We start from the raw sequence: 27,868 nt of genomic DNA, 5'->3' as shown, positions 1-27,868 counted from the left end.
AAATGAGAAACTCCACTATGTTTATTAGATGAAAACAAATGTATCAGGAGGTGTCTTTTGGTTCTTAATTGGCCACTAGTCAGAGCTATACATTCTTGAAATAAGTACTTAATTAGATACTGTTTTTCAGCACGGTTATTGCTAATCAAGGCCTGAACAAACACACACACGCACACACATTCAAATTCCCACGGTGTCCAATATTCCCTTGTATTTGGCCCGCTTTGAAGATTATTGCATTAATAATTTAGTTGGTATAGATTTTTTTTTAAATCTATTGACAGTGCAGGTGACAAAGCCAACCCTCAGGAGCATCTTAATGGGACGGCTTTGAATTTTTGAAGAACTCAGCAGTTTGTGAAACATGACAACAAGGGGTGGAAAAAACACACACAAACAAACAAACAAACACACACACACACACACACATAGGGGCATCTCCGGCTACCAGGCTGAGCTTAGTATCAGGTACAGTATCATGTTGGTACAGTAGCGTGCACAGAGGAGACACATGAGAGCGCTGCACTCCACGGGAGGGTGCCTCTGAACCCGGCTGGGGCCAAAAAACACAAAACAAAAGCCGGGGCTGAAAGCGAAGCCGGACCGCGGAGGGAAACCTGAGGCGGGGGCCGTTTCTCAGCGCCACCTTTACACGTCGCCACCGACGACCGATGCCAGCTGCCTCCCAGCTGTCACATGCGCGCTCGTGTCACAACAACCTGGGCGCACAATGGATGCCACCGTGCCCTGACACAACTCGCGGACGAGGGGGGCACACTCGCACCGCTGAGGCAGCAGATCCGGCCTGGGCATTTCTCGGCGTTGGGACAAAGGGATTTGGAAAGGGAAGCGGCAGGGAGGCAGAGTGGCGAGGGTTTCATACGGCGTGCTCATTAGAGCAGTCAGCAAATCTCCCCCAGACCCCAGGGGAGTGGGCTGACTTTAGTAACAGCAGAAAGTCACTAATTAGAAAACTAATATAAGGTGCTTTAAGGCTGTGGGATGAGGGCCTAGCGCTGCATGGCAGAGGGGGAGAATACAAGACGCAGCCCTGGGGGTGGGGGGTGGGGAGTTGGGGATCACTACCGCTGCCTCACACGGCTCCATCTCCAACCCGCCTGTTCATACACTCAATCATATCTGGCACTCCGGAGAGAGAAATGAATACTCTTTGTTCAGCTATTTATGTGTCTACTGTAATGCAACGCAGAGCTATTGAAACTCAAATGTGGTGCCGGCTTGTCTTTGAAGAGGTGCAACTCTTCTTTATGGAGACCCAAAAAAACAGAGAGAGTGAGAGTGCGAAAGGGAGCGTTTCGTAAGCGAGCCCTACTTAAGAGCCCGTGGCGAACAGGCCTGTTGTTGTGTGTTGCTCATTGCTTTAGTGAAGTTCAGATCTAACTGGCATGGATCATTGCTCGGCTAGGATTGTTGTGTTGACGAGAATATTTTACAGCCGAGGACAACAGAGAAGGAGCTTTATGTCAAGATCAATGCTATGGAGAGAGCCTGTTGGGCTAATTTGCAATGCCATTAAATTGTGCATGGGTCACTAGACTGAGCACATTCAATTTCCCCTCTCAAAGCAACTATAATTTCGTACACAGATATTAGATCAAAGTGGGAGACTGTGCTTAAAAGGATAAGCAAATAAGGGGAATATCTGCCTTCTATGCTCTAGAGGTTTTATAATATTAATATAATGTCATATTAATATTCAGGTAAAGAGCTGCCCCAAAGAATGTAAGTGGATAGTGTAGGTTTTCTGGCAGCACTATAAATATGTGGATAAATGGCTCTTCCTGTACCCTCCTCAAACTGAGCGATGCTCTCAGCACAGATTTCGGAGTCAAACAGTTATACTCCATTGTTCAACGACGTGTTGCCATGGTACCATAAAATATGAATACCCAACCCCAAGAGAGGAAAAAAATAGCTGTTCTCATTGGTCAATAAGGATCTTTGTCAGGGTACACACACACACACACACACACACACACACACACACACACACAAGCAACGCACACTTACACACACATTTATTCACTCCATCACCCTGCTAACAGTGGATGGATTCCTGCTGAACAGAGAGGCGGCAGACTCCTCCCTCGCTGCTCACTCTGGGCTTAGCACCTCCGCTCCAAAACACGCAAAGGTGCCCTGTTGACATTTACATCCCCCGACAGAACCGCAGTGGCCCAGGAGAAGACACCCCCTCCACACATACACACACATAGAGCCCCCACAAGCTCATTGCCTCCAAGTCATCCACTCCCCCACCCCCACTCCCCTTCAGTTCACACGGCACTGCTCAGTAAACCCACAGCTAAAAATATCCCTCGGCACACGAGAACAAAGAGCACTGAGAGTGGAATTCCAGAAATGACGAAGCAGCGGGAAAGTGGAGCAGGAGCGGCAGCCAAGCCTCTCATTAACTAACGGACTGACCACCCCCCTCGAGGCCGATCGCTCGCGCCTCTGCAGTCGGATGCTGACTACCTGTTCAGGTGCTTCACCCTCGTGCTACCAGTTTTGGGGCGCCAAGGTGGCGGAAAACGTGCGTTATACGCGGAGCGCTAGATAATTTCCGAAATAAACCCAGGGTCAAGTACAGAAATGTGCCTTGAGGTATGCCCAGACAACCTGAGCATACAACAGCTTGTCAATTAATCTGGATCTCCGGCCGTAATTGCACACACTGCATATGCAGATGAACGTGGATAATCTTTTATTAGCATGGCAGACAATTATGAGATTGGCCAGCCACTAAGTAGAGGGGGAGCTGGAGGAGGCCAAGCTTTCTCAGGACTGCTGATAGCCACCAAGGGCCTGCCGTCCAATTAGCCTGCTCTGCTGATGACCCCGCTCTCCTCTGCCAGCATGTCATCCATTTTAGAGGCTAGCCAGAGCCAAACTTTGAGGACCTCCTTTTGAATCCCTGATTTTTTTATTTTTTTTATTTTTTTTTGCACCAAGATGTTTTCATCCATGAAGAGGCCGCTTGGGGAAGGACTTTTACAGTAGTTGGAGGATAAGCTGTCCTCTTCCGCAGCCTATGGTTTGACAGTCTAATAAGCTAAATGGCTTAATCTATGCCGCCTGGAGAATAAGCAGCATTAATTATGTCATAATTACAGCTCAAGGTGTCAGAGCCGGCATGACCGCTCATCTCATTACTGCTATATGTTTCCTGTTTACATCACTGCGGCTACCCTTACATCTTACAGTTTTTACAACGTACATTTGAACACGACAATGTGCTTATGAGCTGGTCAGCGATGCTTGTATATCTAGAATGATACTGAGAAAAAGGGCAATGTTGAAATTGATTTCAAATAGAGAATGTGCCATCCTAATCATATGGATCTACCCTAAAGGCTACAATACATTAATCTCAGACATACCCTAAAACCTAAGCAATTAAGAAAATGTATTTATTTCAGAGCTTGTCATGCATTTACAGTTCAGTACTATCATTATTGCCATTATAGCTTTGACCTTTGACCTGCGTAGTGTCCAGCCAACAAGATGGTGGGCATGGAAACTCACGGTTCTCAGCCTTTGCTGGCGGTGTGACAGGGTAGTGCTCCAGCGAGTCACTGCTGCCATCGAAGAGCACGTAGTCGAAGTTGATGATGAACATCATCACCACGCCATCCTCGTTCTTCACCGGGATAATGTGTGTGTTGCACAGAAAATCGGAACCTAGAGGAAAAAGAGGGATGAGAGAGAGAGAGATAGATAGATAAATAAATAAATAAATAAAATGTCACATTTTTTTCCGGCTGCAGCTTATTCTTTTCATCCTTGGATTATCTCTCTCATATGCTTAAACTGCTTTTGCACAAATAGAAGCCCATCTTGTCTGTGGAATGTGGGCAGCATGGGGCCGCTCTGTGCACAAGTGAGTGGCGATTCGGAACACAGTGTCCGTGTAATGGGAGAGGCAGAACAAGAAGCCCAAAACAACACGGTAGCATTTACAGTGTCAGGCCCGCAGTGGTCAGCAGACCCTCAGCGCCACTCCAGGAGGCATTTAGCGTTGAAAAGCCCATTCAAGTAGACAGCAGGGCTCATGTGTGTGTGGGGATGTGTGTGTGGGTTGGTGGTGGGGGGGGGGCTCAGTCAGTTTGAATGAGAGGGTGGTGTGTGGATAGGTGATGAGAGTAATACAGCAGACCTGGACCCTCTCAGCGCCAGCTCCACCTCCCCTGTGTCTGTTTTCTCCGTCCCTCATCCTCCAGACCCCCACCCCCTCCTCCTCCTCCCCCTGTGAGCGCCCAACGCGGTGCAGCCTCCGCATGTGGCCTGCCCAGACACGTGGGGGCCCCGGGGCTTAGCTGGACATGCACCGGGCAGACAGGACGAGGGTAAGAACACAATGATTTCAGCCACTGCCCCTCTGCTCGTGAGCCTCGGGGATGCCAGCACTGCCCTCCCTCTCCTCTCTATACTCCCCTCTCCTCTCCCCATGTCCCTATCTCCCTCTCAGACCAATCCATCCCTCATTGGTGATCCGATGAGCTGCCTCCCAAAGCCCCTTTAGTGGTTGGCTGAATCCATTAGCAAAAAACCCTCTTGTCTTGTGCACATGATGAAGTGATAGCTGGTGCTCAAAGGATTAGTTGGGAATATTTGGGTGTCTGGACCACAAAAGGTTCACTTTTCTTTATCTGTCTGCTGAAGCCACGGGCCAGCTATAGCAAACATACATTAAGCCAGTCCGCAGTAGGCATGAAAGGGATTTATTTTTAGATGAAAGGGAAGGCGACACTTGAGTGCTTTACATAATTGTACTGTAATGAGGGTAATAAGTTAATAAGCAGTGTATTGTGTTTTATGGTGCAGGAAGACGTATGGTTTAGCTGAGGTCATTTGCATTAAGATGGTCAGTTTTAAACCTGCTACATTGTTGTGGTGATATATAGCTGACATCAGCATCAGTGTCTATGAGTGCTGGCTTTTTTATTTTAACCATATAGCTTTTAAAACAAAGGCAGATAGGGTTAAAGGAAGGGTTAATCACACAATCTCTGTATGCCCATGGGAAGGTAGATACAGTACTTGTTAGAAGGAATAGACCATGACATACCTAGAGCTTGCTATATCAATATCACACATTCAGTTGTTCAGCTTAATAATTGGTTTACACACCTTTTAGCAAGCCATGTATATCTACTGTAGAGAAATAATACACCAAGCATACATACTGTAGTATGCCAAGAGTTTCTTGTCTTATGTAGTTTTCTTGAGACAAATTATGAAAAGGAGGCAGTTTTAAGGTCTGCTTCTCTATGGTCTTCTATGTTTTCACATTAAAATGTATTAGCAGTCTAACTGTAACATTTCAAATAGGCATTAGTGCGGAAATAACTCAAGTTAGTAAGGACAGCTATTTTTTGGAAGGTCGTATTGTGGATTTTGCCTCATAATCCACCCCGGAAATGTCAAGGACTGATAGGCCTTAAAATAAGTGAGGTACATAGGGGAATTATATTTTGAGCTATGTGGCAATTATTCATCGTTCTATGGACATTTTATTTGAAAAGCTGAGAGAAATACAGTTTCCATAAATCTAAAGGGCACATAAAGAGAAAATTATGTATTCATTCTATATGTGGCTGTGCCAACCTTATAATGAACATTACTAAATACTGTTGTAAAGACAGCTGCCTCAGATGAACCCTTAAACTGCTGTTCCATGTGACTAGTAAAGCAAATTTGATCCCTTTTGATGAATGCATTTTCTTTACCTGAACCCGACCCTGAAAGCATGTCAGTAATGAGACAGGATTTTACATTTTATAGAAAGAATTACATGATAGACATTAAATGGTTTATCTTAGAATAAAATGTAATCCTTGAACACTCACAAAGGTAAGCTTTATGCTACTGTGTTGTTAATGCAGCTAATTGAAATGCGCTTTTAAATGAAATACTTGCTATCTGATCCAAACAATAACAGTAAGTGGTCTAACATATTTTGTTGTCTACATTTTTTGTGCTAGACTGTAGTATAGATTAATATGTTTTTTTGTTTTTTTAACTTGCATAAAACACTGTCCTGTGTCATATATACAATGCGGGTAATACACAGGAAATTACTGTATTAGAATTGAATGTCAGTCAAGGTAAAAAATGTGATGCTGATTGATGTGATGATTTCACACTAGCAGGGAATTCATTTGGAGGCTGGTTTGTAGCTCTAATGTGCTTAACATTTTTGCCATTTTGTAAATTTGAGAATGAGTCAGACTTTATACCCCTATAACATATCCTTTCTGGCCTGACTATATAAATGTGAATTTAAACATTCCAAAAGATTGCCAAAAGGAACAACCATGATTACAGTATTTGCAACATATGAGTCAGTCAGCACACATTTTATTTTTTTCCCCAGTCTCTTGTCAGACAGTACCTTTCTTAACACTGGACAGTGAGCCACAGGCAAAATTGTAAGCTCTCTGCTGATTGATTTATTAGACTGATTAATCAGAGGGTGCACTTCCTTGACTTCATCATTGGTTGTGTTTTTTTTTTTAAACTTCAACACAGGCCTTTCCCAGATGAGCATGTCTAACCTTGTTATAAACGGCAGTATGCAACACTGCTTCACACACACAGTGTTCCTCTAAGGGCCTTGTGTATCTATCAACTACAATCACAATAATGGTACAGGAAAATCTATGTCCATGACATGAGGGGTCAATACATGTATTTACAACTCCCAGCAGATGCTTCCCTTCACAACACTACGGCTTCACATCACTGTCTGTGCAAATTGGATTGGATCATTAGTCTGAAAAGCTGGAGCAAGCAATGCACACCCGACCATCTGATGCATGCCTTTTCTAAACTAGCACACTGGTTACTCTATACCTTTATACTAGTATACTACAGTATACTATACTATACTATACTACATTATATTATACTATACTATACTATACTATACTATACTATACTTTACTATACCATCCTATACTATACATTATACTATATACTATACTACACTATGCTACACTATGCTATACCTCATTATACTATATACTATACTATGCTATACTACATTATACTATACTATACTATACTATACTATACTATACTAAGTGACACAGTAACATGCACAGTTATTTTCAGGGATTTACTGCAACATAACATTTGTTATGGAAAGAGTGTCCTCCAGGTATGTTTCAGACAGCATAAGGGTGAATCAATCTCAATCGCAAGATATAAACAGAGGCCACAGGGACCTTGTTGATAACCTCTCCAGCATCCATAATGCAGTGCAAAGGTACACAGGCAAGCATTGCAACAACTGCAATCCACTGATTCATATAAAAGGAACCTGAAATCCTAACTCTGACCCTGAAGCTTAAACTTCACTAATACTCTAAGCTGCGTTCTCCAACTTTAATTATCCGATCACAGAAATCATTTTCAAAATCTGGACGAAGCACTGATGTATATCTGCTCATGAGCTGCCCATGCAAGAATGATTTTGAGGATGGATTTTACGGTGAGTGTTCTTGCCTTATTGGGGCTGTTAGCAAGTCATGGCACACCAACGGCACACCAACGATGAGAATTAAGAATACAAACTCAAGCCCACTCAGCACATTCAACTACATAAACAGTCGCTGGCTAAATACGGAGATGACTTGTTAAATGAAAATAAACTACAGAAACACGCAGTCACACACACACACACACACACACACACACACACACACAGAGACACACACACTCACACAGACACACACACACACACATACACACACACACACACACACACACACACACACACACACAGAGACACACACACTCACACAGACAGACAGACACACACACACACACACACACACACACACACACACACACACTTTGTTGTCAGGAGTGGACTCTTTTTGTCTGTGTTTCTCCCCCTTTCCGCCAAGAACTCCCTTTATCTCTTCATGTGGCCTGTCCTTTGAAAAGGGAGGCTTGCGTGTGTTTTCCCCCTCGAGGCGGGGTACCTGATGTGCGGCGAGCGGGCAGATCAAACAGATCCCCCGTACAGCCAATGCAAATGCATTCTGCCAGCCTACACACACACACACACACACACACACACACACACACACACACACCCCTGGCTTGTGGACGCACATTTTGCAACGTTCACAGGGCCTCCCTCCCCTGAGCCGGCTCATGCGGCCAGCCTGTCAGCTGCATTCATTAGCAGTGCACTCGCTGTCTGACTATATATAACTAGCTCCTGTTGGAGCGCATTAGCTATGTCAGCCTATAATAGGGGTGGCTGGCTGACTGCTTGGGGAGTAAAAAAAACGGGGGTCGTCTAATTTGATCAAGATGTATTTGTGGAGTTGATAGATGGGACATTTTTTTTGGGGGAAAAGTGCACTTCAGGTTAAGTTTTCCCTACTGCTTTATAAAAGAGCACCTCAGCGACTTGGTCGGTGCTGGGTTGTTAGACTGGACAGAGATTTCTGAATAGCATGTGATTCAGTAGTTTTGGAATGGCAAAGGATCCACACATACAGTAAGTCAGTGGAGGAAGGATTTTGTTCACCTTCAGGTGCCCTAGAAAATTGTGTTGTGCTGTCCTCACAAAGTTCCACTGTTATACGTACTGGGACAGGCAGCACTTATCCATAAAATTGTCATGGCTAGCGAAGACCAAAGGGTAAATACAGCACTACAATTTCTTTCCAGAAATATTATTTGCGAAACTGCAGTTGGACGCTCCCCTCTCCCATCTTTGTTTAGCTTCCAGAAAATGGGCGTAATCTCCAATTTAGAAGTAAAGCCTGCTGAATACAATAAGCCCAACTTGATCATTCATTAATTTGTTAGCTGTGGCGAGCGCGATTCCCTCTCACCTGCTGAGTGGCTCTGGCAGACCATTTCTGAAAAGCCATTACCTCAGGCGTGAGGGGAGCCGTGTGGCTTACTGGCAGATAATGCAGCGGAAGCCTGTTTGGGCAATTACCTCAGCACAGCAGATGGAAAAACAATAGCATCCTAAAGAGGTTAGCTATGGGGCGACCACTCATCCTGACTCATGCTGAATGTCACCTCTCCTCAAGTAAGAAGCGTGAGGAAACAACTTCCCTCGGAAACATAACGCACGGAGACAATGTGGCCAAGGAGGAATTTATCGAAGTTATTCACCACCACCATGTGCCTTCTTCTCCGCAACACGAGGAGAATTTCTCCAAATGGAAAATTAGATATCACACTGGTCTTTACAAAAAGTAAGACAGAAAGTGGAATACAGAAAGATGCTGGGACATTGTCTACTTTTTCAAAGAAATCAGGAGCTGAAATCATGGCAGACAAGAGGTTCATTTTCACCCTTTGATAGTCATTAGAAATGATTGTTGAGGCAGGCAGGTTTCAACATGCTGATTGAACAGAGAATTCATGGCTTGATTCTCTGCCAACAGGGACCGTGGGGCCAGACTGGTGCCAAGTGAACAAAGTGTCTAGATCTTGACACTGACCAATCAATCCTGGAATTTATTAGCACTATGCTATTTAAGGAAACTTTGATCGAATGCAGAGGGATAAAATAGCTCAGAATCAATGGATATCACCACTACCATAGCTTCTTTCTTTCTGTGAGGGATGGAGAAGCTCTGGCTCAATGTCCTCTCATTCTTTCTTTTCTTTCCTTCTTTTCAATTTCCTTTCTTTCTTTCTTTCTCTGCAATTCATTCAAATAAATAAATAAATAAATAAATAAATAAATAAATAAAAACACATGTCTTCTGTTCATCTGAAGCAGGCTTCATCTTTCACAGTCCTTTAATTATATGTGTGTGTGTTTACTCGACTTAATACCTTCTCCATGTCTGTATATTACATGCCTGTGAGGTGGCTGTGGAAATAGTCTCAACACAACAGATAACTCCTCTTCTGACAAGACTTGCCATTTCAGCTGAAGGGCTATATTTACACTGCCATATTGGAAGACACTAATGATCCTGAGAGAAGAAGCATTCTTGACAATTTTGGTCCAAAAGCTAGCAAAATCTGCCACTACTAGTCCAGTCCTAAGTTGTGTCATTGTGATTATGTCTGTTCCCTAAGTGGGAGTCTAGAAATCACAAAGACTCTATCAAGCATACATAACATGCTATGTACATAAATATACCCATCATTACACACCAAGGATGTTTGTTTAAATACTTACTGTTGTGCAATAATGAGCTAAAATGGAGTCATATGTGTACATGTGTACAGACACAAGGAAACTCTGCTGACGCTGTTGTTCTACTCCCCCGAATAGCGGCTGCTGTGTTGGCACCAGTGCCCCGTGTTTGTGATGAAGAAAAGATGAATTTGGTATGATTCATGCAACCATACGCACCAAAAATAAACCTCACTCTGAGCAATAAACTAAGCCAGCATTTTCATAGGTTACCATGCGCGAGCAGCGCCGTATGATTAAGCATCGAAACCTCGTAAGGGGCCAAAAAGTAATTTCTTTTTTGAAAGCCGCTGGTGTCAGCGCATTTTAAATTAGGGGGCATTCATCATGCTAAGTCACGTGTGCTCAATCATCCACTCATTTCAATAACCTGGTTATTAAGGACTTGCACTCCCTCTACAACATCAGGCTTCCCTTCCACATACTCCCAGGTGTATCTTAAATAGCTATACAGCACTCTTCATTTGGTGAAATGTCCTCCCCCTGTCCATTTAAATAATGAACATTTAGTGTATTGATGTAGGCAGATTTCATCAGGCACTGACACCCACGTCATAGTACGTCACAGTAGAGTAGCATTATAATAAGCAATGAATTCACATTTATTTACAAGAGTTAAGAGAATTGTGTTACACATTTTAGATGAACTGCTCTTAAAAGAGTGAATCATGTTTACTATGACTGTTCAAAGCCTTTTGTATCCCTGCAGAATCAGAGCTTATCTGAATATGTCAGCTATGTAATTAGAGACACGAGTCGGTCAAATTAGTTTGGTCCAGTTGAAATTACAGTCCTCCTGATGTGATGTTGGCAAACTAATTTAATTAAGTCTTAATTTTATTTGTGTGAATATGCAATGAAATGTTCTACTGCAAATTTTCAAAGCCCTGCTGCTATTCCTTTCAAGTCTGACTAAGAGTTTAACAACCCCAACCCCCAAAAAATAAACCCAGCATTAAAGCAAATATATCTATTTTTAAAAGCAAAATAGACATTTATTATATCTCTATATACTATGCAGAAGGACTATTTCAGACCATTACAGCAGCTGTGAGTTCTCGTGTGCCCATCAAAAAGTGTTTTGGGCCGATACATTTTCCGGGAAATGTCTCTCTAGGAGCTCTTTTCACCAGTACGGGTGCACTTTGCAAGCCCTATCTCTGCATCACACACACACACTCTCTCTCTCTCTCTCTCTCTCACACACACACACACACACACACACACACACGAGGGGAGAGAAGCAGAGGATGCCAGACAAGGCCCTTCACTTCACTCTTCTACCTGTCTCTCAGCAGACGTTAAATTTGGGCCACACGGGAATGCAAATGGTATTGATCAAAACATTTTTCTACCTGACTGCACTTCCTCTTGGGGAAGCCTTTTTTTAATATCGCACATATCCATCAGCCGAGAGAGATAGCTCTTTGTCTGCCGGACTTCATCGGAGCGAACAAACACTCAGTCCGGCTGGCGGCTGAAGGACATCTGTCTTTAGTGAGCAGATAAGGACAGGGCCGATCCTCCGTATCATTGAAAGGTTAGGCAGTCAATCATTCTCCCGCCCCGTTTTGGATTTGGACAAGGGGAAACGAGCGGACCCCTCTCAGCCAGAACGTCCCTGACTCAGCAGCTTTGGGAGGTAGCCCTGCTCCTCACCCATAAATTGAAGGTGCATGAAGGTCAGTTCGCATTTCAAGATGATGGAAATTTTCATTCGATTCCATTTCCACCATCAATAATTAAGGCACACACTTCTCATTTAAGACATCCAGCGGTGTCCGTCTACAGCTGAGGAGGTATTTCCCAGGTGCTCGTTTCTCAAGGCCACCTCCAGGATCTCTGCACTTTCAAAACATGACCGGAGGTAATAACTTGGCCATACAAACAAAAATAGTGACTTCTGTCTTTTTATTCAATTGAGGCATGTACTCTGAATTTGCACACCTGACAGACAAATAAATCTCTTTCAGATCAAATGTAAGAACACTGTAACTAGGAAAGTCATCTGTGTTCGAAGTACTAAGATGTCTTCAGCTTTAAAAAAGGGTAGGCCCTATAGCTAATTGTAGTTGCTCTGCAGGGTAACAAGATAGTACCACTGTAAGAGGTAGTTAATCACATAGCCTCCCTTACCTCACAACACACACCCAAAGAAATCTGATCACTCTAATCACTTTAGGACATTTTGCTGTTTAACTGCGTTAAAGCGCCACAGCTTATCTCACATTGGGCCAATGATGCTCCACGTTTTGGACATATCTCAGTGACCACATCTTTATGTACTCTTCAATCAGCCTCATCTAAAAAGCAAAATGCACTTCCTGTGGGTGAAAGGGAAGTTAATTAAATGAACCCAAAGATGGAGACGGAGCCATTGGTGTCAGTAAGTGTGAAACAAGTTTAGGCATGCGGTCATCTAGGCCTGTTTGCTCTCATCACGGATATCATTATGCGCCGGCCAATGCATTAGTGTAATATGTGTTAGGTACCTGTCTCTGCTAAGCATTATGGAAATAAATGAAACCTAGGAAGTGACAGAGCAATCTGTTTGGGTAGGAAACAATCAAAATCCATCGGTTCCCTAGGGACAGGTGCTGAAATGTAGACCAACGCTAACAAAAAAAACAAAACATAACATAATCTCTGAGGAGAGTGGCTCTTCCATTTGTTTGGTGAGATGCCTATTGATTTAGTTGCCCCTCACCCTCCCGAACAGATATGAGGTGCAGTCAAATTCGGCAAACATTGGCGAACATTTGTGGTGAACATGTTTTCTCTGAACAGTTCAGTTCTTGAACGGTTTGGTGTCAATATTCCATTGTAACGTTAACTGCATTGTTGCCTTCGTAAAGCTCACGTCGAGCTCTACTGTATGTTCACGAAAAACTACCTCCTCAGACTGTTTGTGAGTGTTTGCAAATGTTCGTCAAAAACTCAAGGCAAACAGAAACCTGTTTGCAAACGTTCGCTTATGATTGCGAATTTGAACGCACCTCAGGTTTCATTCTGAAATGATTGCCACTAGCCCTGGAAATACTATATGGGAATTTAGATACTTGATGTTTTGAGTTGCACCTATGGCCTGACATAGTGATCAAAAGTAATTTAAGGTGAATCAATCATGCTTTTACATATATTCATGATGATTAATCTTCAATAATATCAATGCATGTAATTTAGCACATACTATAAGTGCATTTATATACTGCTCAAAAAAAGTAAGGGAACACTTACAGTTTTCCACAATTGTTAAAACACATTTTTTGAAACCTTCCACCCTTTTCTCCATTCTCAAACTACATTCACAGAATGTCTGACAGTTTTACTGAGAACCAAACAGTGTCAGAGTACCGATCCAGTGTATGATTGAAGTGTTCTCTTAATTTTTGAGCAGTATATTTGCATGGTACTGTTGACTTGTCAGTGCTTGTGTTAGGAAAGGGAGAAGGCCTCATGTGCACCTACTGCAGCACAGAACACTGCTCTTAAAACTAGCAGCCACACGGTATATAAAGAATGAATACTGTATGCCATACAGTACATTCAAAATAATATAATTTCATCTGTCTGATACAAATTCCACAAATGCACTGAGGTTAAATTGTTAGAAGGATAAACCTTAAATCGTCAAATGTTTGCTTTGCAAAAAAGTATTACAATATGGACAAAAAGGTTCTGTATGCTAGGCCAGTTGCATAACCACGAATCAGATTTAGACTGCTGCTTTGGACTGTTCTGTTCTGTCTGTCACAGTGCATCCAGAGGACGACGGGATGGAGTGAGCCACGGTAAGCAAACCCTGGCAAAACAGAAGCGGTGTAGACATTGGACAGAAGGGTAACCAAGGAGTTCCATTACCACTTTGATTGAATGAATCATTAAATAGGAAAGAGCATTTCCAATCAACAACATCCACAATAGTGATCCTATTCAAATGTTTAAGGTAGACATTTGAATAAAAAAGAGTGTTCAGAAAAACATGGAGAAAACATAATGCTTAATCAAAGACTAAACAGACAGTCTTACTGGAATCACAGAGAGGGAGATAAGTGTTTCCTCTAGTATTTCCTTAGTAGCGGGGACAGGCTGGCCTGGCATGCAACCTCTAGCCATCTTTGCCTCAGTGGCAAAGGTAGTAACCTTGTTTAGTTTGTTTAATTTCTATTTTCTTTAATCATTTTGTATTTTTTTAATAACTGTAAGGCTCAGTCATAAGGCTGTTTTGACCTTTAAAAAGAATAACAGGGATTCTGGGAGTTTATCCTTGGCTCAATTTGTGAAATTCTGGTTTCTAAACACCATTTTAACGTAGTTTGAGAGGGACAGAAACGCTAAAGACAGGCCTGTCTTCTGTCTGACTCACATGAACATTCCCCATGCATTATTATGACCGCCGCGCAGCGAAGCGGTGGTCATATAGATTTAGTCAGATTTTTTTTTCTTCTTTTTTGCATGTCCAAATTTTCGTCAAGGATTCCCGGGACACTGAAAGACCGGGGTACACAAAACTTGGTGGGCATGTAACCCCACATGGTGGGCATGCAACCCCGCATTGAACCATTGCTTTTCGTTTTGATCAGTAGCCCCCCCACTGGACTGGACCCCCCGAAAGGAGTGTAGGGCAGACACAGTTTTCTATGAATATCTAGAGAAACGTAAGGCCTAGGATGACCAATTTTTGCGTATGTTTGCCTCCAGGGGTCATGTAAACCCATTCCATATGCACACATGTGCATAAACAGATACACACGCACACACATACATTCACAGTAATCCTACGTATGACACATACTCACACGGTAGACATATATATGCATGCATGCACATGCACACACAAAGGCACATAAACAGGCAAACACACAAGCACATGCACATGCACACACACACACCCACACACACATAAACATAAACATGTGCATGCACACATGCACACAATTCAAGAATTTCTCAGAATTATGAACAGGCAAGATGGGGGTGGGGTTGTATAAAATGTATATTACATGTGAAATCTATGAACTAATCATGTTTTGGTACTTGTTGTCTAGCAGATACCAGTGAGAATTGAGTGTGCATAATGCAATACAGTGAGACAGTTAGAATCATATATGCCTTTCAGCGTGACTTATTTTTGTGGAAAACATGTGCTGGACTGGGCGGCGGTCATATTTTGTACCGCTCTGCGGTACATCTAGTTATTCCTCACTTCACTGCTTAACTTAATGAAAAATATATACTGACACCGCTACAGTTACTTAACTCACTTTGACAATGGAGAGAGTGTTTAGCCTACTTGGTTTCTGATAGAAATGACATTTTACATCTGAAAATGTTTGCAGAAACACAACTACAGACTTTGTTTTGCTGAATGGAGCTGCAAAAAATCAATTAATCTCCCTTCTTTGCTTTGGTTATAGCCCATGATCCACAATACCTGTAGGCTATCACAGCGAGTGCTCATTCTTTCCCCAAACTGTGTATCGCTGCCACATTTGCTACAATGCCATCATTCTATTCTTCAATATAAGCCTCAAGTCGATCTCCTATACGTTTTGCCTGCCTATCATAGTTCTGCAAGTCAAATGTAATGTGCAACAGCCTGTGATTTCTATTTGAATAGACTAGACAGGCTAATTTATGACATCCCTATGAATGCATTATTTATGTTGTAGGAAACATGAAAGAAATGAATGACAGACAGCTTTATGCACACATTCTTCATGTCAACTAGAAGAGCACTCAGAGACCAAGTTTTACATTTGCCCTCATTGTGATAAAATACCCTTTAGATGTGGATGCAATGGTTTCCTCCTAGAGAAAACACAGGACGTGGTGAAGAAAAACAGTGGCACCATCAGGCCTCTCTGAATCATCCCCCTCCCAACTCTGGTGGGCATGCCGGTGATACAATCTGACAGGGTTGTGGTTGCAGGGGGTGGGTGAAAGGAGGCTTTTTCCACACAACAGTACGTAGCCGCAACCAATTGGATTGGGGGAGATCTAGGGGTGGGGCTGGACAAGGCTGGGGAGGAGAGAGGCCCAGCTAGCCCTTTGTTTGTGCTGGGCCGGCCATGTGGCTTTCTCTCGCCTCAGTGAAGCGCCAGCGAGCCAGACGCCATGGCCTACATTCATTTTTAAACATGGTCAATGCCAGTCACCATTGGAAAACCACAAGCTTGTCTTGTGACAAGGGCAACACTTCCGCTGGGTGCAACTATTTAAACTGGTGCAATTATTTAAACAAATGCACAATTGTGAAACAAGGACTTCTTTCAGTATTAGGAAGGTCACTTCAACTCATGATCTTCAATTGATATTATTTATCTAACTTTATAACTTAGTAGAAAACAGTGTTATAACAATAATAAGAAAATCAATATCTTTATACTAAAATTCTGCCAATTCTGCTCACTTTTATGAGAGTTATGGTAGACATATTACAAATCAATTAATTAATTAACACTTCCTCTAAAAGAATCTTCAGGAATCTTCATGAAGAATCTCATCTTCCTTTAAAATAATCTCTCTGTCTTACAAACCATAATATTGAATCCCAAGATAGTCATTTTGAGATGTCTTCACCAACATCAGCCAAGACGAATAACAGGGTTAATTGTGTGCCCACAGCATGGCCTGTGCTAATGGTTATGGACATCGTACTGCCTGGCTAATGCAACACTGTGAAATGGGTGACCATGCGTTTAGCCCTCATTAATAACACCAGAGAACACTATAAGTGTTCTCCCCAGTCTAACGAGGGACACCCAGGTGCTCAATGTGAGAGCAAGTTGAACAGAAAGATTTTTCTCTTTTTCAGAGATGATAGACAAATCTTAGGGTCAACATTTCAGGAAATGGCAGAAATAATTGGCCATGATAGGATAGAAGAGGAAAACAGTGAATAAATGGGCTGCACTGCAGGCAAAACAGAGAAGGGTCAGAAAAGATGTGAAACGTAGGAAAGCAACGCTGCTATCTGCCACTCAAACTGGACTGTAATTTCCACCACACGGGTATGTGCGAGCAATTCAAGGTTATTCATTATGCATAATTTTCACAGCTAATTGATTGAGGGTTTTTTTTTATAATTGTAACTCACAGCCATGCTTTGCCTCTCATTAAGCTCTAATTGTGGACAAGTCCATCACCTAGGGCTCATCAACACTCAATGTACAGACTCCTTACAATTCACACTTTGTTTAGCTTGTCTTTTTTATATTCAGAAGTTCATTTGAACTCAATTTGCACCAAGACAGCAAAATACATAATGTCATGAGGAATACTGGATAAGTCTTGAATTAGTCAGTATTCAAGTTCTGTAATACTGCAACACCACAAAAGCTTGGGAAGCATCTCAGTAGTATGGAGTAGTGTAGTATGGGAAGCATCTCAGTAGTATGGAGTAGTGTAGTATAGGAAGCATCTTAGTAGTATGGAGTAGTGTAGTATGGGAAGCATCTCAGTAGTATGGAATAGTGTAGTGTAGGAAGCATCTCAGTATAAGTGGGTCATACACTTGAAGAAATGCTATGCTTTGTTGATGGGTTGGGTGTAATTTGGAGGCAAAATACTGGCCACAGTGATGGCATGAATATTGGCACAGATTTGGGCTGCAGCAGATGGGAAACTTGTGATAGGCTTATAAAGGCTTGCTGGTGTTATTTGTTAAATTTGAGGCATATCTTGATGCTCTGGACAGGAATGTGCTGAGCGTCTGCGATGAGCAATCTCCTCTCTTCTCCCCAGCCCCCCCCCCCCCTCCTCCACACCATTATTCAACTTCTCCCTGCATATTGCACATCTCCTGATCAAGTAAAACCTGCATGATGAAACTCATTCCAAACCGGGGCTTTCATCCGACAAATCTGCCGCGGAGAACATTTCCTGTGCCCTGTCGGATCCAGGCAATCGCTCCACGGCGCGCCATATAGGCAGATGCTTGGCCTGGCCTCGCCCTGGCAACCTGAGTCCCCCAAATTAAACCTGATATTTTTTTTAAATTTTATTTTAGACGCTCGTTACTCTGATGGGCTGACGTCACTGTCATACAGGGCCGAACCTGGGCTGAGTCGCAGGGCTGTGGCGGGCGCGTGGGTAACCGTGGGAGAGGTGGATGGGTGGGGTGTGGGGGTATTGGGATGAATAATGCATGCTCGTTTTCAGAGGCAGTCGTCTGGATCGCACGCAGCAGCACACACACACCTCACGAGTCACCCTCAGTGGCCCTCGCGCTGACCAACAGCCGGGGAGCCCTCTCCCAGGGGAGGAGGAGGAAAACAAGGGGGGGGGGTGTCGGGGTTGTGTGACGGGGGGGGGGGGTTTTGTGACGGGGGCTCCACCTGTGAAACCCAGCACCACACACACGCCACATGTTCCAGCTCTGTCCGCACCTCTCTCCTCCTGTTAAAAGCCCATTATCCGTTTAACTCGAGCATGCAGCTCGGTGTCAGCTTGCTTTTGTCGGACACATTATGTTACAAAGTATTATTACATCCCACCGGACGAGCTACTTTTACAAGGTCTGTCGAAAGCAAAGTATTTACCTCATTAACGGCAGAGCCGCCCCTCATGGAGGCCGGGTGTGGGAATTAATGATGCGGCGCTACGGTTTCGGAGCGCCGTCGCCACGGCCTACGGAAGTGGTGGCGGGGGGTGTGGCGAGGACGGAAGGGGTGGAGGGCCCTGACGGTTTTGTGTGTGGCTGTGGGTCTTCATCATCCCGGATTTCTTTCATTTTCTAAGCATAAGCGTAAGCCGCTTAGCATTGCCGCTTCAGTAAAGCAAATAAGCCAGGGAGGTATGGCGGCTGCTACTGCTGAGGCTGCTACTGCTGAGACTGCTGCTGCTGCTGCTGCTGCTGCTGTTGCCGAGCTGCCATAGTCGTAGCTCAGGCCGACTGACACCCCAGTTCAAGTCTTGGCTCTGTTCAATGCTATGAAGAAACACGAGAAGAAGTGAATTCAATTGACCCTGTGGATGTTCGATGGGAGCTGGAGAGGCTATAAAGTGCCTCTGTCAAGTCGCTGCATTGACTCTCCTTTTTCGCCTCGCCAACCTACAGCATAATTTACACGTGGCATCGCGCTGCTTGCTCAGATAGGCTGATTTGTAGCCGGGCCACAGGCTTTCTAGTGACAAGAAACGATCAGATCGATTTAAAGAAGTGCACATCCTCAGTCCCGGCGGCATGGGGGGGCTTTGGGGGGCCAGGCCCGTCCTGGAAGTCATCTATGCCTGCCCTGGACGAGCTTGGCTGCTCCAACTAACCCCAATCCCATAGATTGATTTTGAACACTTATTAAATGTAGGCCTATATTATACGTTTGCCAATCTAGCAAGTAGCAAATAAAACTTGTAAAATCTGTATTATTCCGTGGCTAATCAATCAGGAACATTAGGTAAGCCCATCACCTAAATGGAGAGGAGGTTACGTGGCGCAGTCTACTTCACTTCTGCACTAACCCCTGTCATCTGATGACAAATATAGATTATTGGCTCGCAGGTAGGCTATATCTCATATCGTAGTTAGTAGAAGTAGGCCTAGTAGTTTCTGGGTTTGTTTGATACCGTTAACCTTTACTGTTTTTTTCTTCTGACCTAGTCGGAGAACAGGGAGCTTGTTACCACTCCAGGGCCGAAGTTATCCGTAACTTCGGGGCTAACTCCCTAACACTCTATCTGAAAGTGGTTAGCAAATGAACGAGGATTTTGGTTTTATCTGCGGATTTATTTTTGCATTATTTTGAATATGACTAGCTCCAATCTCAACAGCACATACTTTTTCCACACACATCTCAGTTCTAACACACATATCCCCTTTCGCTTTCTCTCTCTCCATCCCTGCGCACGGGGCTCTCTTAACCCTTAGAACCCTAAGCTGTTTTTAGGGCATTTTCACTACCTTTATTCATAAGGATTTATTCTGGTCATTGTAAGTGCCACACACACATATTATATATTGTTTTTTTCAGCAGAGTCTAGGCTATCCAGATCTGCCATCATTCCATGTATTAGTACTAGCATTGATTTTATTTAGATTTTTGAAGAATTAAAATATAAAAAGTGTATTATAAAAATTCTTATATTTCGACATGTATCTCACCACAGCAAGCTCATAGCTCTACATGCATTTCATGTGTGTGTAGGGCAGACTGTCCTGAATCGGGCAATATAATTGCCATGTTGGAGGGATACTCTGGGGCTGAGCAATTTACAGAAATATGTGGTGTGTGATTTACGGAAATAAATGCCATTTTTTATTTAGTGATGACAAATGACCTTTCTGCACTCCATAGGTTATCTGTGACACAAACTGATCTGACCTGACTTGACCCGAGGTTGCGTGTTAGCCTGTGTGCCTATGCACTCATAATGATTCTCAACTTTTTACTGGATTGCCATGAACAAAGTAAAGGCAATAAAGGTGTTTCTTTGTTGAACAAATTGGGATGCAATGTGAGCCTTGAATTGGATGCCATGCAGGAATTTGCTAGGATCTCAAAACCGGATTATGAACATGCTTTGCTATAGAGAAACACACTATAGCGTTGGATTATAAACATGCTTTGCCACAAGAACAGACAAAAACGTGGGGTAAGTCCAACTATATGAAGTTATTATTTTGCTGTCACTCTGTTTTATAACCCAGAATGATGTACTTGGTATCAAATGATAGCTATGTTTCTCCTCTTTCATCTGACATGCGTGGCATATCTATCCGATCACGGGTCCGCGAGTAAGTCAAACGAGAGTAATGGGTGTGCAGCGTTGGTTTGTGTACATGACGTTATTATTTTGCAGTCATTTCGTCTGTTTTTATAAGCCAGACATGATAAACATGATACCAATGGATAGCCCTGTGTCCCCTCTTTCATCTGATATGCTTGCCATGTCGGTGCGATCACGGGTTCGCGAGTAATTCAAATGAGAGTAATGGGTGCGCAGGTGAACGCAGAGAAGTATAGACTGTAAATATGATGCAATTTGATTTAATTTCATGATTTTTTTTTATTTTCATACTTGATCGTACAGACAAGTGCGTGGTCTCGTTGGAAAGCCCCACTTCTGCTCTGTCATGCAATAAAGGTTTCATCTCGCTGCGATCTACAGTTCCGGAGCAATGTAACAGAGAAGAAAGGGTGTGTTTTTTGACGCACTTTGCGTTAATCGGGTTCTAAGGGTTAAAGGAGCTTCACCATTTTACAACAATTGCATCTACATTTTCATATTAGAATGTTTTGTCAAGTGTCAGCTTAAACTACCGTGATCAATTTAAGTTCCTGTGCCCCCCCTGGAAAGGTGTAATGCCCGTCCGTGAATTTGTGTCTGCCGCCGGGTCTGCACATCCTTCAGCGCGAACATCAATAAAAGAAGACACAAACGTGGCCCGAAACATGTTCTACCTCATGTGGCTCTCGGCACGAAACCACCAGAGAGCCTAATTAACAGGAGAAGAATCAGACGCTATTACACAAGTCTACACCTCTCTTTTTGGCAACCTGGCACAATAGGAGCCCTCCTCTCGCCTCTGCACGGCTGGCGGCGGAATTACTGCTCCGACTCCTCCAGTGGGCCCCGGGTGCGTCGACTCAGGTTGGGTCTGTGGGAGGGTGCCAATGATTGGAATCGGAAAGTGTCAAATGGATTTTCGCCTCCCTCCAGCGCTCCAATCATCTCAGACCCAGACACACACACACACACACCCGCCCATATTTATGGTCTATATATGGAGCCCATCTGAACGAGATCACAGTCACAACAACACATCCCCCCACAAGGGGATCAACTTAACTGTCCATTCCACCATTCCTGTTTACTAATGAGCACCCCCTATCCCATCCACCCTGGCTATTATGGTCCAGTTCACGGCTGGCCTGTGTCAGTTAAAATGGGTGTGATCCATGGAATGTGACCCGCGGTGAGGCCGGAGGGATGCGAGGGCTTCCCACCACACTACACTGAGGCTCGGGCCTAATAATCCAGGCAGTGCGATGACCACATGCTGTAAATAGCCACCGGGCACTGGGTCACAGGCCAAGCTTGAAATGTCTTATTTTTATGTAGGGTGACAGAATAGAGCCACAGCCTCCTGCCATAGCTTTGAGCAATCATATATATGAACATGCAGGGCAGAGCCAGGGCTGCATGGTGCGTGTGTGAGTGTGTGTGTGTGTGTGTGTGTGTGTGTGTGTGTGTGTGTGTGTCTGTTTGTTTGCATGTGGTTGTGCTTGTATATGCGTGGTGTATTAGCCTGACTGTAATGCTCCACGCCTGTGAAAAGACAGGACGTGCCACCAGAGTGGTGGATGGATGCGGCGCACCAGCCCGACCAACGTGGCTTTAATTTCCTCTGACTGCACAGAGGCCCTGCTGAGAGCTTGCTGCCTGTGCAGAATGAGATTTCCCATCATGACTGGGGCTTGCTGGTGGCGTGTGTGGGTGTGTGTGTGTGGGGGGGGGGGGGGGCTGCTTAAGAAGCACTCCATGGGGCCAAGAGTGACATTCAGCAGAGGATAAAAAAGCACAATGCCAGACAGGCAGGCAGAACTGAAACCGCAGGGAGAGGGCTCAGTCTCACAGCGGCAGGAGATGGGTCTGTAACAGCAGACAGGCAATGTTACAAAAACACAGGCATGGCATGGGTGTGAGTATACACACACTCACGTGCACGCACACACACACACACACGCACGCACACATACAGTACACACACACACACACACACACACACACACACACACACACACACACACACACACAGACACACACACACACACACACACACACACACACACATACTCATACCTACCTACCTATGCACTCATGCAGGGGCTTAAATTGATGCATCAACAAAAGTGAACAACACCTGCGAGACAGATTCTTTCATGACCTAACTATCAGTGAAGCCACCTCTCCCACAAGTGCCAAGTCAATCAGCTGCTAATGTCTCCATATGCCACTGAGTGCAGATTTGGGAGCTGCTCCCAGTTTGCAGGAACAAGTCAACCCTCCACACATGCACTCCACACATGCACTCACACACATGCACTCACATTCACATACACACACAATTTACCACACCCCCAAATCCCAATGCTGTGATCGCTAAATCAACATTTAATCATTTTTTCCACAATGATTTGTCGATGACAGGTTTGTGCATGCCACAGCATTTTTTAATCTAACCAGTGTGGGAGTTTCGTGAAGCTGTAGTGATTACTTGCTTCTTTACAGAGTCCTCTCCCTGCCATCAAGTGCTCAAGAGCCGTGTACAAGAGGGATGGCAATTGATTTATTTTGGTAGCGGTCCTGGATCGCAAATCAATGTGCTATAAGCTATTTGGATCCTCATTAAAAACAGTGTTTCTACAGCGGCAGTTGCCTTCAGGCACATTAGGTCTCTATTTCTTAACTGTGGGAAATGCTGAGCTGCTATACTGTATTGCACGTCTAACTTTTGTCTGGGGTAAATACAACACAGTAGAAATAAAAAAAAAAACCAAGCCGGGCTATCTAGGGCTATCAGGGTGCCATGACTTATGACTGACAGGTAGAATAGGTGCCAACAGATGCACTGGACCTTCATTGCATTCAAGAGGTGATGTTATGCCAATAGCACCAAACAGATGCCATGCACACCTAAATCAACATCGGGGAGTTAACAACAACATCCTACATCAAGCATCCAGACAACAGGTGAATTCCGATGAGGCTCTGTAAGGTGAGCATAATGAAGGCTGATCCGACCCATGCCTCCGGATGATAATAAGAAATAGAGTAGCGCATATTTGATATCCCATCCACCCCCCCCCCCTCCACCCCACCTCTGCCACCATACACATACACCTGACCTCACTGCCAGGCCCATATTAAATGACCATGCTCAGGCTGGCCTGCAATGGCTGGACAGCCTCTGATTACTCCCTAGCCTTTATGCAAGGCAGCCTGAGCCCTTTGTTATACTGTAGGTCAGCCACAGTGTATGACTCCACTGATTAAAACTTTCTCTCGGCAAACTACAGCACCACATAATTTACTCCAACACTGCCCAGCTCATCTTTGGCCCTTCAGATAGCTATCCCTACACAGTGCACCATCAATTTATGATGTCCGTTTTGAAAAGCTAGAGTGAGGAATAGGACACCCACAACATTTTCAAACAAGATGGACAAAGATAAGCCTACAGCGTGCAGCGCACAGTCAACAACACATACTCGGAGCTCTCTTCAGTGTGCAAATTTCTCCTATGGTTCTATGCTTTTCTATATTTGCCCAGGGTTACTAATTTTAGCTTTCCCAAGACTGCATGGCCATTGTTCATTTCCTGATTTCCTGTTCATCCAGGGCAAACACAGGTAGCTATATTTATGGACCCCAAGCGCCTCACAAGATGACTAAAAAGACTGATGTTAAATGTGATGTTTAATGCCATCATTCTCAGGGTGTGTGTTTTTTTGATCCCGTGAAATTCTCCAGCAGGAAAGGCTGCTCAGAGAGATGTCTGAAGGATTTGTCTGAGTCTCCCCTGGCATATGAGAGAGGATGCTCACATTATTGGAGCCTTGCCTGACTTTGGTTCAGTGCACAAATCATTCGGAATAAATCTCTGAAAAAAATGAGACGCTTAAGACAGTGGGGCAAAGCAGAAGGAGAGCAAGGAAAAGAGGGATAGAGAGAGAAAGAGAGAGAGAGAATAACAGAGAGAAAATGTGCTTGATTCTGTCTGACTGTGTCTGAGCAAATGTGTGTTAGTAACAGAGAGAGAGAGAGGGAGAGGGAGAGAGAGAGAGAGAGAGGGAGAGAGACAGTCTCTCTTGATGACTGAATCTCACATTTCATTCACATGGCTCTTAGAATGACAGGCATATTTGGTGGTGGAAATAGCCCTTGTTTTATAAAAAAAGAAAAAGGGAACATTATCTCCGTAGCACCCTTTCAGAGCCTTTGCAAGTGTGTGTTAAGCTCCTAAAGATTCTCAGAGCAGCCCCGACCAAAAGCCGCTTTCCCAGAAGCAGAGCGTATTGAGTGTGGGGGGCATGGGGGTGAGGGGTACTCACCATCCTTGCGGTGGTAGGTGATCTCCACCTTCCGCTCCTCAGAGCCCATCAGTGCCTGGGCCATCTGGGAGATGGCATGGCGCTTGGTGAGCTCGCCGTGCAGGAAGTCACAGGTGCAGGGCTTCTGCATAACGTCTGGCCGTGAGTAGCCCGTCATCTCGCAGAAGCCATCATTGCAGTAGATGATGGCACAGTTGGGCACCCTGGCGTTTGCTATGATGAATTTCTTGTCTGATGAGAGAGCAGAGGATTAGAGCGTTACCATTTATGTCTTGACGTTTCCATTTGTATATCTATCCTGCTGTGCTTTTGCAGCCTTTTTGTTAACATTATGAGGCTCAAGCTGGGCATTTGTTAATCATGACATAGACCACTTCCTGCTACTTAATGGTCAGAGTTCAAATATTCCAGCCACAATTAACAAGTGCAATGCTACTTGGATGCTTGTGTTATGTATGACTTGCCGTAACCAACATGAGTACACAATAAGCATATCTGGAACAGCTGTCCCACAAACTGCATTCAGGACATCACTAAATACCTATGCACTCTAATTACTTCAGTGTTTACAAAGCACATATAGTGTGTGCTGGATTTGCATGATCATGTGGTAAGATAGTATTAAACAGGGCATCACAGGAAAAACCCAGGTCATCCTACCTACACTAGAGCAGAGCACGGGGCAACCCAGCACCGCCACAAAGAATTAGACACAATTGTTTTGTTCATCAAAGGTGAAACAATGTTCATGTGACGGCCTCAACATTTCCATTACAATGAAGCAGTATTTATTCAGCTTGCATTTAATACATACGGATATAATAAATACTCGCGCAAAAAGACTAACTGAATGTTAAAAGTCATTTGAATGCTGCTACACAATTTAGATGTACAAACACCGTCTGTTTACCAATGACCAATTGCTTACTTCAGTTAGACTATGAGAAGTATTGGAAAGGTTATCATATTACAATTTGTACTTACTTTGTCCTTCGAATTTTCGTATTATTACTCCAAGAAATGTATTCTGAGGCGCAACATGACCTCTTCGGACAGGCATGGTTGAAAGATCTTCAGCTAGTGCCGTTTAAAGGCGGCTGCTTTAAAAAAAAAAACCTGTTAAAGTTACCGTGGTTGTTTAGTGATATCCTCTTTGTCACAAATCATTTCTTTTCTCTTAGTAACCTTTCCGGTGTTAGTTAGACGCAGTCTTGATAGGACTCGCACCGGAGCCTTTGAAGAACTCCGCGCCGATGCCACATGGAACCGGGGATTAAAGCTCGAGTCAGACTGAGTTGTAAAACCATCTCTAACTAAAGATGGACGCGATCCCGCCGTTGTCTGAAGCGTTGTGGTGAGAGGGAAAGGAAGACTGGAGCTCATTTGCCAGGGGGAGGGACGTTACCTTTAGGGCTTAACGCTCGGCGCTCAGCTTTGGCACCTCGATCGGTGCGATTGCGAAGCTGCGAGCATTCAGTTTTGGGAGGAGGAGAAAGGCTGATTCGGAAGCCAAACCTCAAGGCGTCGATTACACTGTACCTGAGCCATGTGCTGCTTTGCTCATAAGGCACGTGGGTCTAGTTTGCCACCAGTTACGCGCGTAATTAGAGCCTTTACACTCCACAAAAGAAAATGTCGTCAGTTTTTCGCACATTTTCTATAAATATCGTCCTGTGTGCAGAGCAAATACAACCACAACCTCTACTTTCACTTTTCGATAGTTTGCAACATCTACGCGATTAGTGAAGAGAAAGGTCTCTCGCATAGTGACTTGTCCATGGTGCTGAAGTTTCCACCATCCTGCACACAGGGCAAATTACAGTCCTCAGCCTGCGAGCAAACACTAGCGCCCGATAACACATGGCTCAAAGGAACAAGGAACAAACTGGGTTCTGGTGCAGGATGCGTAGCTGCAGTGCCTGGACAATAAGCAGCAATGGGGAGATGATTAGTTAATGGCCCTCACCTGGGAAACGTTTGGGGCATATAAAACAGTTTTAGTTCTCCCTCTACAGACTGGTCTTGTCCTCGGATGCTTCTCACAAACGTACCCTCAACAGTCGAACACATTGCGTAACATGCCCTGCCAATACAGTATACATGCATTTACTCACTTATAGACACCCTTTGTTCCCTCTGTTATGCTTGTAATAGTTTGATGGAATTAAATTATTTTAAACAAACGTTTCCTGCCATTGTATGTTGTGGTCACACGAGGCAGTAACAGTTGTACATTCAACAATAACTTAATCCATACGCGCTCTGCCGGGTAGTTTAGTATAAGCTGCATGGGTGGGCTTGAAGCAGCATGAAAAATGCAAATGTGGGCAGGCCCAAAAGCCCCTCTTACTGTACTGAAACATCTGCCAGCTTAGCACCCATCTGGCCCATTGAGAAACAAGTGAGATGCAGCCGCAGAAATAAATAAATAAATAATACAAGTATAACGACCCGGTTTAAAGAATGACCTTTTCATACCACGCACAGTAACCATGGAATTAGTGTAACCATTCACATTTTCACTGTATGTTGGCAGCTGCTCAGCTGCACGTTGAAGGTGCATATTCATGTTATCAGCGCTAAAGAATGCTTAGCA

General features: G+C 44.0%; 1 protein-coding gene across 1 annotated transcript in view; it reads right to left on the bottom strand.

The window, feature by feature from the left end:
• LOC125292540 (potassium voltage-gated channel subfamily H member 7) overlaps positions 1-27,513 on the bottom strand; it is a 50,043-nt gene extending 22,530 nt beyond the window's left edge. The window contains exons 1-4 of the mRNA XM_048239898.1: positions 27,387-27,513; positions 26,257-26,372; positions 25,273-25,503; positions 3,550-3,705 (exon numbers count right to left, since the gene is read on the bottom strand). Of these exons, the coding sequence (XP_048095855.1) occupies positions 3,550-3,705; positions 25,273-25,503; positions 26,257-26,332 (463 nt within the window). The 5' untranslated portion in view covers positions 26,333-26,372; positions 27,387-27,513. The remainder of the gene's footprint in view (positions 1-3,549; positions 3,706-25,272; positions 25,504-26,256; positions 26,373-27,386) is intronic.
• Between the last annotated feature and the right edge of the window lie 355 nt (positions 27,514-27,868).

Source organism: Alosa alosa, chromosome 3 (assembly GCF_017589495.1).
Source record: "Alosa alosa isolate M-15738 ecotype Scorff River chromosome 3, AALO_Geno_1.1, whole genome shotgun sequence".
Lineage (NCBI taxonomy): Eukaryota > Metazoa > Chordata > Actinopteri > Clupeiformes > Clupeidae > Alosa > Alosa alosa.
This window is presented reverse-complemented; position numbering and strand designations above follow the sequence as displayed.